Source organism: Cydia amplana, chromosome 12 (assembly GCF_948474715.1).
Source record: "Cydia amplana chromosome 12, ilCydAmpl1.1, whole genome shotgun sequence".
In the NCBI taxonomy this organism is placed as follows: Eukaryota; Metazoa; Arthropoda; class Insecta; order Lepidoptera; family Tortricidae; genus Cydia; species Cydia amplana.
In genome coordinates, this window is record NC_086080.1 from 9,752,043 (window position 1) to 9,771,059 (window position 19,017).

General features: G+C 38.4%; 1 protein-coding gene across 1 annotated transcript in view; it reads right to left on the bottom strand.

Moving 5' to 3' along the window:
* LOC134652971 (transducin beta-like protein 2) overlaps positions 1 to 19,017 on the bottom strand; it is an 83,120-nt gene that overhangs the window by 9,588 nt on the left and 54,515 nt on the right. The window contains exons 4-5 of the mRNA XM_063508229.1: positions 7,055 to 7,427; positions 2,937 to 3,125 (exon numbers count right to left, since the gene is read on the bottom strand). Coding sequence (XP_063364299.1) covers positions 2,937 to 3,125; positions 7,055 to 7,427 — 562 coding nt within the window. The remainder of the gene's footprint in view (positions 1 to 2,936; positions 3,126 to 7,054; positions 7,428 to 19,017) is intronic.

Below are 19,017 nucleotides of genomic sequence, written 5' to 3' on the forward strand. Positions count from 1 at the left end.
GTTTTATCCATACTTCAAGATGGGCTCTCAGTGACCCTGACGTCATGTTCACTTATCGTTTTGTTAGGAGCGTTTCGCGAGTGAAGTACGACTGTAGGACTTTGACTATCATTTCTGACTTTTGTATTGCTAAACAATGGGTTGTCAAATGGATGTGTCATTTGATATACGAATAGGGCTTGCAATTCGAATATTCGAATATTCGAATTTGTCGAATATTCGACCTGTTTTGATATTCGAATATTCGGCCGCTCAGGTTTCGAATATTCGAATATTTTTTATTACTATAAAAAAATCTATGTCATCCGCTGTAGTTACAGTTTCTGTGTGTTTTACGGGTATTTACAGTGAATGAGGAACGGTAGGTACCCAAATACGAAGGAAATAATATTTTTACTGTATTCCTCTCGATAGACTTCGTGAATATTCAGTGAAACCTAACTCAATTTAAAAGAAAACGAAATAATAAAATATGTTATTTATACGGTGCGTAAGTTTTAAGTTAAAGGATCATTCTGTTTATTCAGTACAAGCGTACGTTAAGCGAATTTTTGAAGTCTAAACCTTGCCACTTATCGCAATTCTCAAATTTAATCATACCAAACCTGCCCAACTTGGTAATCTAACCATGCACCTTTAGCTGACGAATAATCCACCCAGTACTCAACTAACTTTTTCCCTTAAATATTCCAATATTATATAATTAGCCGACCATTAGGAATAATAACTTGCCAAAACAAATAAAGTCAATAAAGATTCAAAATACAATGAAATTAAAGGCCTTTTTACAGGCCTCTGAGTGCTTACAAGTTAATTTAAATCGGAAAATAATTACCTACTAAAAAAAATATCTTACATACCTAGGTGTTTGGATGGTTAAAGTTATATTATTTCACGCAACGGCGCATTTATAATAAGTTATATCTAGAAATATTAAATACGTCTAATTTTGGCGTTTTACTTGTTTTTATAACTGTGGGCATCTTATAAATAGTAGGATGATAAAATCTAGTCAATTAAGTGGATTTCTGCCAAATATCCTTAGTTTTAGCAATATGTGAAAAAAGCTTTTGAATAAAACGATAATAAACCGATTTCTCGTTCCTTTTCTTATTTTTTATAATATTCGAATAATTATTCGAATATTCGAATACGTCGTCAGAAAAAGTCGAATATTCGAATATCTGAAAGTTTCGAATATTTGCAAGCCCTATATACGAATGAGAATATTACAGTCGGCGTGTGCACGCGTCTTTGCGCGGGAAGCCGAACTGCGTGTAGTTTAGCCTGAAATAGGATACATATATCTTTGGCTCGCAAACTGTTTATAGTGTTTATATGCCACATCGTGATTTCAGTACGCTAAAGCTTCCGTTATTTGCTGTAGTGGTGCGTCATAATCTAACGCCACGCTTTGAAGTAAGTATTTAGATCGTATATAACATGACTAGAATTTTTTTTTCCTTAATATGAAATACGTCGTTATAAAACCTTTTTATTATAATATGACTGAAAATCTCATCTGATCTAATATGGAAAAGGAGAGGGGAGGCCTTTGTCCGGCACATAGACTAGGAATCCTCTAGACTGAGCATAGTAACGCTACCCCCTCTGCCACTTATACGGTAGTTTTACTCCATCTTCGAGTCAATCCCGTGCCGTGATTGGTCCGTGTCTTTGAACGGACCAATCACGGCAGGGGATTCGCTCACCTCGTCCCCCCGCACCCCCGTATTTTTGGCAGCATCGGTTTCATGAAATAATTGCTCTAAACTCAGTCTAGAGGATTCCTAGTCTATGGCCCAGCAGTGGGACACACACATAGGCTCAATAAAAAAAATAAAAAAAATGACTGAAAATCCGGCTAGCATTGCAACACTTCGGCTTCATGCTCGTTGCAATAAATTGATTTCTTGAGTTAAGTTTCCGATTGTCGATATACCTTAATAAGGTAATCCGTCGGTTTGCTGGTAAATATTGGTACAAACCGAGGGCCATCTGGTCACGGCCGTTTACGCCATCGCATTTACGTGTTTGTACAAAACATACGAGGCTTTGTTCATGGCTGCCTTAAGACCGGAAAGATCATGCTAAAATTATACAGCATACAGTGAGCTGCAAATAATAAAGACTGGCTACGGAACCCTAAAAAACAGGTGTTAAAATAGCAGTAGACAATAAACTCTGTCGAAGATAATATGCATTATACCCCTCAATTTGCCGGATTTAATGTTAGTGATTAGATAGCAGTTTTTCCGCATGGCAATAAAAATGAACATCATAATCAAGTTAACCCAGATTCATACTTCGGGTGAATCGTATCATAATTGGATCAGCACGTTTTCCAATCAAATTATACTAGTCGCTTTTATCAAAATGTACCTTATGGCAAGTGTATAACTTTTAGACATGGAAAAACAGATACGTTTCCGTGCGCCCAAATGTTATGTTAAAAAAGCCATCGCTAGCTGAAAAAGAAGGTGACGAACAACGCACTCATTTGCAACGATTGTTTTGGTCATGTGGTTACGCAAGGTTTCCAGGTACGATTATGAAAAGGGAAAGTCGTCCAAAAACTTTAACCGTCGCTAAATTATTCGTTTGTTTAGTACGGCTCAAATATAAGCTCTTTTTTTTTAACCATAGCAAGTGTCTTAAAGGCACGTGCATACGTGTTGTGTGTCATGAACATACCCGCCATGTAAACGTTCTCCACTGTGTCGTACAGCTGGCCGCTGTACGTGTCGTAGAACTCGACCGAGCCGTCGACGGACACGGCCAGCACTTCGGCGTTCGGCGACAGCGCGATGCACGGCGGGTTCGCAGTCTGCGTGTACCGGCCCGTTTCCAGCACGTGGGGACCCTCGCCGACGGCGTAGGCTACTGTAAGTGTTTTCTAATGGCTTGTGCATACGTGTAGTGTGTCATGAACATACCCGCCATGTAAACGTTCTCCACGGTGTCGTACAGCTGGCCGGTGTACGTGTCGTAGAACTCGACCGAGCCGTCGACGGACACGGCCAGCACTTCGGCGTTCGGCGACAGCGCGATGCACGGCGGGTTCGCAGTCTGCGTGTACCGGCCCGTTTCCAGCACGTGGGGGCCCTCGCCGATGGCATAGTTTACTGTAACACGATGATTCGTTTTGTACAGTCAAGGTATTAAATATCGACACGGACAAAGTGCCACAAATATGTACACACTTGAGTCTACATCGTTTATTGTTTAAATTACACAGCTAAAGAAAAAAACGGCACAAATAGTAAGTTTACCTAAAATACAAAAAAAAAATTTCAAAGCTTATGAAGCTTATCCTAATAAAAGTTCCCAATTATGTATTATTTCATGGTATATTTAGGCATCTTTAGTTATGTAGGTATATCAAAATCTTGCACTTGCACTCTATCTTCAGTCATCATAAGATGAACTAACTAATAATTCTTTTACCATCACGAATTTGAACCATCACGTACACATAACATACAACATAGTAAGACGACTTCTCTTGTGGTACAGGAATAGATAAGGAACTTTCGAATTCGGCACAGTAGATCGGTCAGGAACACACATGCAGGGCCGTTTGAAACGCCTCGCCTTTTATTATGAATCCGACCATGACGTCGCAAAAAAGATCAGCTGTTCCACACATTTCGGCCGAGCACGACTATCTGTTAATGTTTTGTGTGGAACAGCTGATTTTTTGTTTATTTCTGGGTTGTACCATAGTAAAAACCGTTCAGTATGAATAACCCTGTTCGTTCAATGTAACATGATTTGTACGCATATTTTTTTTGTATTAAGATCCTACGCATGTTGCTCTAACACATCTATACCTACCTTAGAATCCTATGTACATTTCCATTGAATATTCTAATCTAAACGGAACTAAAATATGTAAGTAATGTGTTTACGGAGCTCAGGGCTTGGTCAAGGCGAGCTAGGATTATCTGAAATCGCTTGGACAAACACTGTGTCTTCATTCGTTTAGTTTACTTCTACTATGCTTAAACCGGAAAATTCAGTGTATAAAACCTCTAGGTACAGTAGAGAATTACGTACACAAGGCTAATTACGTTGGCATTCATTGGTACATACATAGTACATATCATTGCTAAACGCGACTCCTTAGCATACATAATAATATTGATAGCTACAGGTACTAGACGGAGAGCTAGCTTACGGAAATAAGTATGCAATTTATAGAGCAACGTAATCCCTCTAGTTAGTGTGCCATACTATAATTATTAATTAATCCGCACCTTGGACGTCATCTGGCACTACTTTCCCCCCAATTAAAACGCCTGGCATTGTTATATTTGAATTAAATACATAATTTGCTATAATATCACACCAGCTTGGACCCTTCGACTCAATCCAAAGGCGCGCTGTACGAATCGTCGATGATCCCAAACTCACAAGCGGTATTGAACCTTTAAGTCTGAGGAGAGACCTTGCCTCCTTATGTGTGTTCTACCGCTTGTACAATGGGCTGTGCTCTGAAGAATTGTTTGACATGATGCCAACGGCAGCTTTCTATCACCGCACCGCTCGCCATCGGCAGGGTGTTCATCCACACACCCTAGAACCTAAATGGTCGCGTACTGTGCGGTTTAAGAGGAATTTCCTCCCGTGGACGCTCCGGCTGTGGAATGAGCTCCCTTCCGAGGTTTTCCCGAGGGTCTACGATATGGGGTTCTTCAAAAAAGGAGTGTACAGGTTTTTAAAAAAAGGTCGGCAACGCGCATGTAACACCTCTGGAGTTGCAGGCGTCCATAGGCTACGGTGACTGCTTACCATCAGGCGGCCCGTATGCTTGTTTGCCACCTATGTGGTATAAAAAAAAAAAAAAACCAAACACAGAGCTCTATAAATTGCACACCGTCAATTGATTTTACAACCCCTTTGTTGCCCAACCACTGTCACACCCACCGTTGAACAGCTGCCAGGCGCCCGGATTAATAAATAATGACAGTATGGCACACTAACTAGAGGAATTTCGTTGCTCTATAAATTGCAAACCTATTTCCGTAGCTCTTAGACTATACTATTAGCTGAGTGGGGTTGGCCAGTTGCAGTTTTTTTACAGATGGCGCCATCATAAGTTGCCCTGTCAATCCTACCACTAGTGTATAATTATTGTTTCTGAGAGAAGAGATGAGGTCTGCACCCAGCAGTTGGACACGTAGGTATAGGTAGGTACATATAGACTGACCGGTAGTGCTATGGCTATTTTGAATAGCTGTCGAGGTGTTATTGAACTCGCTTTTCCAATGTAAATTAGCATCAATTACTTTTGTTTGTTGACTTTATTTGTCAGACTTGAGTCAGGTTTGCAATTGGACTATTGCATCAGATTGATTAAATGCGGCTATATAAAAAAAGTAGGTAGGCACTTAAAAGGTCGACGTCCAAGATATGTTGTACTATTGTAATAAGGCAAAGAGTGTACCTATCTACTTACATATTTTAGATTCCAACTACAAATAGAGTCACCTAAAATTATACAGTAAAATGCTGCACAACGGAGCGGTTTAAAATATAACGTGCAATTATGGCTTTACAAATTGTGTCAGATATTTTTGCAAGTTTCGTTGTGCAAGATATTATTGCAGGTGAGGTAACTACGAGAGTGCCTAAAATGCACGAGTCCAGTCACAATGTTTAAAGTGCTTTGGCCAGTTTTATCTTAGGAAGTCGAATAAATAAAACAACAACTACATAAGAAAATGATCACGTTCACATATCCATATGTAGACGTCTCAATTACCTTATTAAAAAGCAAATTTTATGTCACTTCCTTTGTCAGAAGTCAGAACCTATTTTAACTTGATATGTATTCTGGCGTAAGTAGTACCATTTTAATAAGCCTGAACTTTGTATCCTAATTAGGGTTGCCAACCGTACTATATTATATAGTATTGTACTATATTTTGGCTCTCTGTACTATATACTTTTGGAAAAATATATAGTACGCTATAATACTATATTTCCGATTAAACGTATGTTACACTTATGTTTAGTATTTTATCTAAAAGTACCATATTTTTTTGAAATGTACTATATTTTTGATGCCTTATTCTGGAAAATACTATATTCTACCAAAAAATAGTTGGCAACCCTAATCCTAATAGATAAACTGAGTCGCTAATCTGTGTAATTTAGAAATTAGCGATATATAAGTAGATGGTGTATTTAAGTAAAATCACGTCATTTAGATAATGATAACTTTCGCTAATCGGCGATGAGTCAAAGTCAAACGGATATGTACATGTACAGAGTACAGTCGTTAACTAATCACATTTGACGAATTATCTATACTCGTTTTTTTAATAACACGTGTCAAAGCTAATCCCAAATATTCGGAGCACGACTACCTATAGGTACCTACTTATACGTTGTAATCTTAAAACTCCTACTTGAGTCAAACACAAAGACATAAATTTTTATAAAATTAGCCTTAATTAGATTTGGTTTAATCATAATGATATTCACACGTGACCTGAGTTCAAGTTTATTTCTACTGTAAAATGATTAGTTGGGGCAGTAGTAGTATGTATTTCGTATGACATCGTTGTGTCTAATAACTCTTATCTAATAAGTACCTAGTAACTATTTAATAAGTGTAACAACAAATTAATCTAGATGATGCACCATGTTTGCAAAAATATGTTTAAAAACTGGTAGGTATTGTTAAAATCTTCGTGACTACACCCACTAATACTTGACCGCTTTAGCGTATTGGCCATACACGTCAGAGACACGTAACAAGCTATTATCACGAGTATATAGATAACATAAAGATTTCCTTAAGCGTTTAGTTTCCACTCAGTATGATTGTACGTCGCGGACCGGTCGAGTATCCGCGTGGGGCAGACCCGCGACGTACTATAATCGACCAATATCATTAATGTATTTCCCACTAAACATTCATATTCATTCGCCGGGGAACAACGTCTTCGGGCTGACACACGATTTCGTTATCCTCACGTCTATATATTATGTATACGTAAATTGCATTCGATAAGTAACTACGCAGTTCAAGTTATATACTCACTCTTTGTATGATATAGTTTCCACGTGCCATCCTTCGATATGGTAGCGACGTGCGAAGTATCCACGTCGAAGGCAACCTCGTATATGCCCGACGAGTGGCCGGTGAGATCGTAAGCCTTTGTCACTTGCTTGTACTCCCCGTTCTTTGTGAAACACACTTCCATGACTTTTATGTCTGTCACTTGTCCCGTGGCGACAACGAAACGTCCGCATGGAGATATTTTGGCAGAGTATGTACTCATCAAATAAGTGTCGAGAGTGTCTAGTTTCTGGCCTTTCAAATCCCAAATTACCATGTCAGTTTTCGAGGAACATGACATCATGAATTTCCCGTTGCTGGATATGCCAAAGCCAACGACGTTTGAGTCGTGTACCTGTGGGACAAAATTTAAGACATAAATAAGTATACAAAGAGTGGCGTGTCGGGTATTTACATGTGAATTGACACTACACGTCAATTACAAGCTTGTTTAATATATGAGACGTCCCACGGCAAAAGGTACCTTATGGCGGTTGGCGCTTACGCTATTATTAACGCCGCTCCAATATTATTGCGGCGCTATGCGACGTAAGCGCCAGCCGCCATAAGGTACCTTTTGCCTTTTGTACATGCAACGACTAGCCAATTAATATTTATGTACTAACAATAACGAGACACAATGTGTACTTCTGATAGCAACAACAATTATCACAAAATGAGCAAACATGTATTGTTTTAGACGGCAGACACAATACATAAGTACGAGTAGGTCTGCTATAATCGACAATATGACAACACAACACGTAAATAGGGCTTCCGGAGATATCTTATCAGCTCAAATCATACTCAATTTGCTCAAATTAATAGATTAATGGTTCCTGCCAGACATTTTACGTATTTTTCAGACACTTCCATTTTGAAGGACAGATAAATGCCAAAGTTTGTGTCGTATTTTTGTTCAATGTCGGTATGATAATCTTAATAACAATGAGTTGCTTGAACACAATCTTCTTTGTTATGCGGGTCACAGACTAACAGGTTAACTGACAGTGAAAACAGGACTTGTATATGTACCATGAAAGCTGGCAGTTTTTATTCAATAGGTCTCCGTTTTCACCGTCATTCGACAGTCAGCGGAACTGATGACTTGTCTGTTACTACGAACAATCTCGCAGCGAATTGGTTTTTGAAGCTGTCCTTGCCTTAACATCGATACTTACAGTAGGGCCTGTTGCGCTTTAGCATCGATCTAGGAAGAATACTAATCTCTTTTTATAAATAGAAAACATAGTGAATATTAATCTCTTTTTATAAATAGAAAACAATAGTCTCAGAAATGCCTCGAGGAGAAAGTTATATAACAGACGATTTACGAGGGGCGTTCAATAAAAAGTGAGAATGAGTATGTTATATACAACTTTTATTAAATGTTATTTTATTTTTCGACATAGTCACCTTTTAGCATAATACACTTAGTATATCTTTTTTCTAAACTTAAAATTCCATTTCTAAAAAAGGTTTCATCTTGAGTACTTGAAAAATCTTGTATTGCAGCGACTACCGCGTCGTCGTCTTCAAATTTCTTGCCTCTTAGGTATTCCTTCAATCTCGGAAATAGGTAGAAATCACTAGAGGAGAGGTCTGGTGAATACGGAGGATGCTTAAGGATATCGAACCCAGCATCACGTATTGCAGCCATTGCAACGGCGGACTTGTGTGCCCGTGCATTGTCCTGATGGAACAACACAATTTTCGAGAGTTTACCTCGCCGTTTTTCACGGATCTAATTGCGCAATGTTGCTATTTGTTTGGCATATAAAGAGCCCGTAATAGTGGCTCCATGCTCGAGATACTCAATCATTACGACCCCTTTACCATCCCAAAAAACAGAGCCCATGACCTTACCGGCAGATGGGCCCACCTTGAATTTCTTCGGAGTTGGAGATGATGGCCTTTTCCATGTCATAGACTGCAGTTTCGTTTCAGGGTCGTAATGATGGAGCCATGTTTCGTCCATTGTTATAAATCGCGCCAAAAAAAGTTCCCGGTCTTGCTGTATCAGGTCCAAAGCTTCTTGACAAATCTCGACTCTAGTTTGTTTTTGCGTGTCAGTAAGCATTCTGGGTACCCAACGCGCTGATACCTTTTTCATACCCAAGGGTTCATGTAAAATATTATGCACGCTCCCCGTTGAAATCTTTACATTTTCAGCAATAAAACGAACCGTGACACGACGATCCGCCAAAACTAAGTTTTCAACTTTTTTCACAATTTCTTCAGTTACTGCTGTAGTAGGGCGTCCGGAGCGGGGGTGATCCATGGTCGATGTTCTTCCACGTCTAAATTCGGCGCACCAACGTGCGACTGTCGAATACGGAGGAGCATTAGACCTTAAAGTGTCCCGTAAATCTAAATTGACTTGGTCCATAGAAAAAAATTTCAAACACAAGTATTTGATAACGGCGAGCAGTTCAATTTTCTCCATTTTCGCTAACGTACTCAATAGCATCGCAAAGAAATCGCCGTATTTTTTTTTTTAACAAAGAACAGTTAGTTTTTTTTTTCATGGCAATCAGCTAGGTAGATTAGCTTTGTCGGCCAGTATTTACTTTCCTAATATTTAAAGAGTTTGCATCTCATTCTCATTATATATTGAACGCCCCTCGTAATTGTCGTCCTGTATGGGGTCATCCAATAATTACACATCACACGTTTAGGGGGAGGGAGGGGGTCAAGAAAATGTGACATATTGTGACATGGGGGAGCGGGGAGACACAAACTTTGTGACGTCACTTTAACTTCATCAGTAACCGAACATTTATTTAAATTATTTTATTCGCTGTACATTTAAATAACAATTTTTTAAAACGATAATCGTTTTTATTCGTTTAATTTTCTTTCCTAAACAGTTTTGGGTTATAAAATTACTAATATTTATATCGTTAAAAATATTTTGATAAAATATTAATAATACTTAGGTACTTACTTAATTCGATTTGGCGATTTCGTAGAAAAAATGTGACGTCACACTAGGGGGGAGGGGTTTGCCAAATGTGACCAAGTGTGACAAGGAGGGGGGGAGGGGTCAAAAAACCTAGAAATTCGTGTGACGTAATTAATGGATGACCCCTATTTAGTCTAGTTCATGTTGCAAGTAAAATGAAAACATATTTTATAGATGTTTCACCCACAATATAGAGGTAAATAAATACTCGTATGATTACTGTAAAAACATTACGGGACAATCAATACCCTATAGTTTTCATATACTTAGTTGCTGAATTAAGAGTCGGCTGTTATTCAGGAACACGCGTTGCAAAGAGGTCAAAGTTTCATCGATAATTAGTCACCAGTGTGTGCATGAACAATAGCATGAATTACAGCACGAAGCGAGATTGCGACGACACGCGCCCCACAGATAAACGTATCAACGCGGAAACCGAAGCGTAGTTTAATTGACTTGCGTCATCGGGGTCACGACTGCAAGCCCAAGTATACGTTTATTGTGATAAAGTGGCAAAATCATACAACACAGCCTGCATGCATACACGGACTGCCTCCAATAGACTCGTATTACGAAGCATGCTCCACTCTTAGATGATCTTGTATTTATGAAACTAAGCGCTGCACCATTCAGTTCCATTCGGCATTGTTTCACACTACAACAAACAACAGCTCATGTATCTCTGGAACCCAATTCGCTAATATTTTACATGCGCACGAATAACTTTTAAAGCTTCTTTATAGGACTATCAATGCGTCGTAATCACGAAGTTTTAGAGCAGTTTGCTCCAAACCGTATATTAGCCTCATCGTCGTTCGTTATAATTAACTTGTACGAAAAGTTGGACAGTTATGAGATGACAGCTGACGACACTATATTAACCATGGGTCAGTTCGTTGGTTGTACGTATTAGTGCAAGGCGCCCTTATATGCTTGGTCGAACGGGTAAGTGATCTGTACTCTAGCCTCCAGCGAACAATGGCTTGCTGCTGTGCATGCGCCGAGTTCAGAGGATCGTCGTACGCGCAGCCTCGAAAATATATTTAGATACAGGAAGGTTTGCCGCCCGTTTTCCTCGCGTTCAATGTTTGCATTAAACCGGCTCATTCATAAAACATTCTGTCTCGACCGTGCTAGTCCCTAGCACAATACAACCCCGACGGTCATGCCAAGTATAGGTAAACAAATGTCAGATATGGTTCATACACAGGTTTAGGCTCTAAATTTATGTATTCTCTTCACAATCGTTAAGAATTTCGGTAAATCAAATGCCCTTAATTTAGATTCACGTCAGAACTGTAGGCGGTTTTTGGTGTGTAGGTACGGCTCATTTATTTATACTGTTAATCGTTGTAAATATCCCAAAAAAATTGGTATAGGTACTTAAATTTTATTTTTAATGCAACTGTTTTGCAGACGACTTATGGTAACACGTATTAACCTTACGACAATGAAGTTGAACAGTTTGAGGTCGTACAAGGGTCGATACTGTGAGCGGCGTTGCGAAATTGGCTAACAAATATTTATTACTATTCAATATCCACTTAGCTAATTTTCCACGATTTTATTGAAAAAATAAGTAGGCATGTTGTGTTTAAGCATTCGTTAAAATATAATTTTATGATATGTAGTCGCAACATGAAGGCACTGAGGTCACCGCAGACAAAGCGAGGTAATATGAATATTATGATCGCTATCGACAATGCAAACTATTTTCATGTAAAAAATATATATAAAAAAACCAAGACAACATTAACCTTGCTTATTATTTTCATATCGCATTCTGAAATTGAGTACATCGTGCAGTTTTCTTAGTGATAATGATGGGAACTACGCAGCATTGAGGCTCGTGAGCTCGATTACCGCTGTATAGCAGAGAAATCTTGTGATCGTGGCAACAATGACATAAAACTGCATTGATACACTGACACAATGATAGAAAAGTAATATGTGTAAGTAGCAAGTAACGCTAGTTGCCTGGATAGAGTAAACGTTATGCCAACTACATATTGTTCTTGAACTGAATTTTCTAAGTACATACAACAAGATAGAGCACTCGCAAGTTCTATCCTGAAGAAACCGCATCAAAATCCGTTGCGTACTTTTAAAGATCTAAGCATATATAGGGACAGACAGACAGCGGGAAGCGACTTTGTTTTATACTATGTAGCGATGATATGGTGCATTTCAGTATTAAATATGTGCCTACCGACGTCAGATCCTGTTGCCAACAAAGAACTATTTCGATTTAAATAATTCATGGAAGTATGCACATACATAATCGTATTATCCCTGTAAAATACAACATAGGCAACAACTGACATCACAACACAAACAAGCGCATCATCAATGAGACCAAAACAAAGAACATGCTAATCTCTGTTTCTTATTATAATACACAATTTTATCAGATACGGGCTCCCGAAACGTGACCTTTTTTAAAAACAGCAACACCAATACGCAATTGTTTATAAAGTTCTCGGAATTTGTGAAACAAAAATTAGACATTCGTGCCTTTCGCAATGCTCACGACAGACAGCCCGTGAGAAGTCAGGTAACATGCAATACTGTCAGAGCTGAAAAAAAGTAACAAGTAAATCACAGTAATCGCTCCGAGAAATGTTGAAGCGCTGGTTTAAAAGGCCGATTATGTACGTGGCCTGATTCGTCTATTCATATGGAGGCAGATCAAGGCCCAGTGGATTACTGGTCCGACTTCACGATCTTGCAAATAGACTAGCGAAACGTATCGCTATACAAATGATTAGGCTAACACAATGAGTCTTATCACCGCGTGACTCACCAACTCGCCTTCAACAACTCAGGAACAACGCTACCGTTCAATGTCTGTGCAAATGTACCTAAAAAACTGTACTAAAGTTTATAAAAAGAGCTGAGAGATTGTCCGTATTATATAATTTGCGCAACAAAACATAGGTCAACATTAACAGGCTTAATTCTTAACCTTCCACGTATGGGAAGGAAGTTACAATGTGACTGTTTGTAAACAAGTAGTGTTTATTGATTGTTAGTTCGTGGCCATCCGATTGTATTAACCACTTTGATCTTTATTAACCACAATCAGGCATGATTTAGTACATTATATTACGAGGGCGGCCTATTAGACGTCCGTCGGTGAAGTCGGTGGATAACACGAGTGTGTACTTTTTTATCGCTCTTAATCGACTGATCTTATCACGCACAACCTACATTTTTAATCCAAATAAACAAACACCACATAAAGAAGACCCTTAGACGCATGTTATGATGAAATAAACTTTACAGCAAATTATTTAATAGTTATCTACGACTACGATACAAGCGCGAAAAATAGGAAACTCGCAACGAGTGGTGAATTACGTATAAGGAAGTGATATAACTTCAGAAAAAAGGATTTAAACCCATGTGCGATGTGCGTAATATTATAGGTCATTCTACCTAAGTCAGCATGTGACGAAAAAATATAAATATAATGATAGATATAATTAGTCGAAAAAACCAACGTTACAAGAAACGTTGGTTACGCTCATGTTGTAACTACTTGTAACGTACCACGCAATCATTTTATTACTCTGCGACGTAGGGCTGTAGGTACCAGGTACCTAATTAATAACTAGTACAGATTAAATTATCGCCATTCGTTATGTAATATTCGCCATTACTTCGTTTACGTTCAACCGCAGTGAGCAACCAAGTAAGCAGGGAAGTAGGTAGTGTTTAAGTACTTCCTATTTCAAAGAAAAAGAAGTTCTATAGAAAATGGTTAAGAAATATAGATTATGTTTAATCATATGGTTAAGAAATAGAGATTATACGTATCAATTTTATGACCTCGTAGAGTACGCAATGAAACTAGGATACTTCACATTACTCAAGGCAATATTTTTTTTAGCAATTATCTGACCAAAGTCAACGGGAACAGCAGCATGTGTGAGAGATAAGACTACAAGTATGCAAGGGCCACCACACTACAGGTGATATACGGATGTCAACTGGTGGTGTATGTCGGCTGCCATACGAAACGTCACCTAAAGACTCGCAGTCACCACGACATAGGCGCGTATATTATGTAAAAATTCTACGCTACGAGCTATAGTGTAAATGTGAAGAATCTCAAATTAACCTACTAAATTAGAATAAAAGCCCTAAATGCGGTGACTGGTGACCGCAAGTCGGGTCATATCCCCCATAAGTACTCTGAATGACAATGAAAACAGAAATTTAGGTAAACGATCTGTGATGACAGAAAAGCTTAATGTACCTAAACACCCAGTCCCGCGAACCCGCGATAGTTTTTGCAGCGCCAGGAACGTAAATGGTGTAAGTATACAATTAATAGAAGATTTTCGGTTCGCCCCATTATTAATACTTAGAATAATAATTATGAATTATGTTAGTCATAGCCATGGCCACATAACATAAAGTTGACAAAAGACTGTGACAAAGAAATGAATGACTAATAATGGGATCACGTTTCACGGCATCGTTTTCATACCACGTATGTTTCTTGCTCGCACTTTTCCTACGACATCTGCACTAACATGAGTCACCAACTCAGTACCTATAAAAACTTGCCTATGTATGTAAACTCTCACGAATCGGTCGTGATGGTGGTGGTTGTAGGACCTGTAGAGCAAAATCAGCGGTCTTTGCATGAGAGGGAGGAGACGGTAGTCCTCCACTGGTTAGTCCGTCATACCCCCTGGTTCCACCGGACCAGGTGGCATGCGTAAACGCTTTTCCCCAACGTTAAAAATAAATAAAAGGTCAGTCGATGTAGAGATCCTGGAGAGAAAGAGCAGAGAGGACCTCTTTCGGCTGATATGACATGAAGACACACACTGTATGATCATTATCATCTTCCTCGTGTCGTCCCGGCATTTTGGCCACGGCTCATGAGAGCCTGGGGTCCGCTTTTCCTTGCGTTGTCCCGGCATTTTGCCACGGCTCATGGAAGCCTGGGGTCCGCTTGGCAACTAATCCCAAGAATTGGCGTAGGCACTAGTTTTTACGAAAGCGACTGCCATCTGACCTTCCTACCCAGAGGGTAAACTAGGCCTTATTGGGATTAGTCCGGTTTCCTCACGATGTTTTCCTTCACCGAAAAGCGACTGGTAAATATCAAATTATATTTTGTACATAACTTCTGAAAAACTCATTGGTACGAGCCGGGGTTTGAACTACTTTGAACCCGCGACCTCCTGATTGAAAGTAGCACGCTCTTACCTCTAGGCCACCCGCGCTTTTTACTACACATACTGTATGATATGAAGTACTTAATAATTATTTTTCAAGTCGTTTCAGCCGCCAATGAGCATTTCAGAGCGTGCCAAAGAAATTGACACACCCACATGTGTTTACATCTTTTCGTGAATGGATATACGTTTTACGTAATTTAAGTCTCATTGATTGTGATTGATTAATACAGGACATAATAAAACAACATCCGTTGACATTGGCATTTCGCCATTATTGTTTTGTAGTTTTTAAAATGAAACTAATATGATTGCATTCACTTTGAGTAGTATGACAACAATATTTGTGAGAAAGCATTCGTCATCATTCATAGACATTTTAACGAGCGAAAATAATTTAAAATACATATTTGCAAACAGGTAATAAGCATAAAATAAAGAATGTATAAAATATTCAAATGATGTTTGTAAGCAGATACCTTTGTTTCCTTTCTTATTCTCAAATACTTCTTATTATCATTAATTCATCAGCACTGATCAGTAAAAGATTCCAAATTAGGATAGTAATCAATTCCTGTTTCAATAAATTATTCTATTTATTCACAAATCTAGTATGAACACAATACCAATGCTTTATCTTAATTAGCCATTATTAAATAACAATGAGGAAATAGGGAATTTACCTACTAGAATTTTATAAAAGTTAATGCGTAGTATTTGACCGCAATCCTCATTACATACATACTACTAACAATTGATGAAATATAAATAAAAGCGTAAAATAGGTCACGTTTATGGGAAGTTTTACTCTGTTAGGTACACGGAGATACGAGTATACATACTAAATTATGCACTCGCTTAGTTTCATAGCATTAAATTTGATATTATAAATCAGCATGCACTATCATGTATTTTGATGAATATTAAATTATTAAATAGGTACAATACAAATCCTGCAGTAATTAATATTAACTAAAACTAGGTCGTAATTACGTGTTATATTATTTAGTATGTAATGTAATAACTTTTTAAACTGTATTAATTATGAAGTTGTTACAAGGTTAAACGGGACTAAAACATCGGGCACAAGTCTGTTAATACCGTCCCCTCTGCCACGCGTTTAATTGGTACTAATTGATCTATTAACGAATGAAATCCAACTTTTCAGCTGAGGCCAATGCTCTGTCTGAACATGCGTTTACGTTATGACGCCCCCCTATTTTGGGCTTTGCTATACTTAATGCGCATTTCAGTATATTGCGTCAAATCAAGCTGAGCGAGCGAATGATTTTTTGTAAGAGATGTTTGAATGAAACAATCGTGTTGTGAAGCAGCTTCTAAAGTGGATAGGTACTTCAATTATTGGCGGATGATTATTCTATGTCTTTTTGCAGCCATTGCAGGTAATAAACTGTGTGCCTTTGATCTAAATGCGTTAAGCCATTTTTGAGTGATTGTCTGATTGAGCAACAAACATCCTAATATACAAACATCTCAACATATAAACTTATATGTGCATTTATATTATTCAAGGGTGAATAGGCACCTTCTGGGCAGGCTCGCTCCGTCGTAGGCCACGTCTTCGCCTCAGCTAGTCTGTGGTCATGAGTAAGCCCATTTATAATATATTTATTTAAATTTTGATTTATGAAACATTATGATATCACCTAAAGGATTGCAGTAGCTAGTAAATAAGTGACACTAACAACTAGCGAAACTGCAAGTAAGTACCTATTAGGAGGCGGAAAGTATAACTATCGAAAAAACTCGTAAGCTATTTTACACAAAATATAATATGTACTACATATTTTTTCACCAAGGGCGGCTCCGCTCGGCGCAAAAGTTTGTCGTCTGATCCAAGATGATATGATATGTCATACCGTATTACCCACAGAATTGTACATTCACGAAAGCGAACTACAATTTGGCAGGAAAAGACGAAATAGAGGCGTGTCTTGCTTTATTTTTCTATTTCTGGTCAAACCAATCTCGACGGACAGGAAGGTCGGGTCGGCCGATACTCCGCCAAACACGCGCCGCTCGGATAAACGTCACACGAGATCAAAATACATATTATGTATGTTTTGATGATAGCCAGATACAAAAGCAAACGTCGGGCATAAAGGTCATTCTCTTGTACTCGTAATAAACGAAGTTTAGCGTAAATAGCATGACGTGACTTAGTGCTTGTTACTTGTACTAATTTATCTCGATTATCTTTACGTCAGGTCATATGCCTCATTAGTAAATATTATGACTAAGCTAAACTAATGCATGATTTTCGTCAGGTTTCTAAGCTATTATGGGATGAGAATTTAATCATCAAGCTATAGGTATAGATCCCACTTTTGGGGCACAGGCCTCATAATTTAGACAAGTGTTCGGATTTATATGTATGCAGAGTGCACGACTATATATTTTGCATAAATATTTTAATGAAAGATGTCTTTATGCGACCTACTTTTGAGATCATTCAGAGAAGGTTTAAGAGAGCTCTGAATTGACGCAAAGAATCATAAATTACTCAGGGCAAATACGTTCAAACGTTTATTTACAGTGTAACCGGCTAACTAGAGCGGTAGAAAATGAAACTAGGTTCATATAGTAAAACAATATAATATTAAAAATATGTACAATAAAATAAAGTAATTTTCGTCAGTACGTAAGCCTAAACAAATAAAATATCGTCACTGGCCTTAACGTTCTTGCATCCCGATCTTTGTCGAACCAAACGATCAATTCTGGCCGCGGGTGCTACCGCATCAGCAAGGTCCACGCAGAGAAAAACTTCAGCAGCAAATATCCATCAAAAGAAACAGCAACAGTAATAAGTACCTCTTCAGTTTTAAGGCAGAAGTAAAGGCTGCAACAATCGTACGTTCTTAGACGTCGGGTCGGAACCTAACCCAAGCCTCATTTCGTTACAGGAAACCAGTGACGTACAAATAAGACTTGGATTAGGTTTAATTTAAACATAAACAGAAACTTAATACTATATATACAATTATACAAATATTACCTGCATTAGTGGCAGCCTAGTATATAGTTTTTAGTACAAATCATAAGCATCGAGTCTCATTTAATAAATAAAATCAAAGTTGTGCAATTTGCAACAGAATTCCAATTGAATATTGATGAGAAAAAACAAAAGACGGGCGAATGGCTTAGTTTTTATTTTACAACCGGCCAGTGCGCGCGGTGGCTGCACTATGCAGGTTTGCCATGTTACAGTACCCCTCGCGCCCAGGAGAATTTTCCAGAATACAACACGAGGGAAAATTCCAGAAAAAAAAATACACTAAAATATAATTTACAATATTTACAATTTCAGATCCTTAATGTGCCATCTGCCCAAGGCACGCCCATTAGAATCGGCTAGTTCATATACAAGAGGAGATACCTTTTTTAACACAGTACATTTTACAAATTTGGGCGCTAGTTTTGCAGTAAAATATTTACCAGCATCACTAAGCTGGTAATTACGACGCCAAACAACATCACCTTCATTAAACTCTGCATGTTTACGCCTTAAATTATAATATTTACAATTTTTTACATGTGCATCCCAAATTGCAGCTTGCACTTTATCGAAAATAGGGGACAAGTGGCCTAAATTCTCAGCGTATTTATCACGCGGTGCAAAAATGAGGTCGTCATAATCGACTTCACTTGAATTAGGGGCACCATAGAATGACCCGCAAGGAACAAGCTCTCTACCGTACACCAGAAAAGCAGGACTGAACCCAGTTACTTCATTCACACTGGTGTTCATAGCAAATTGGATT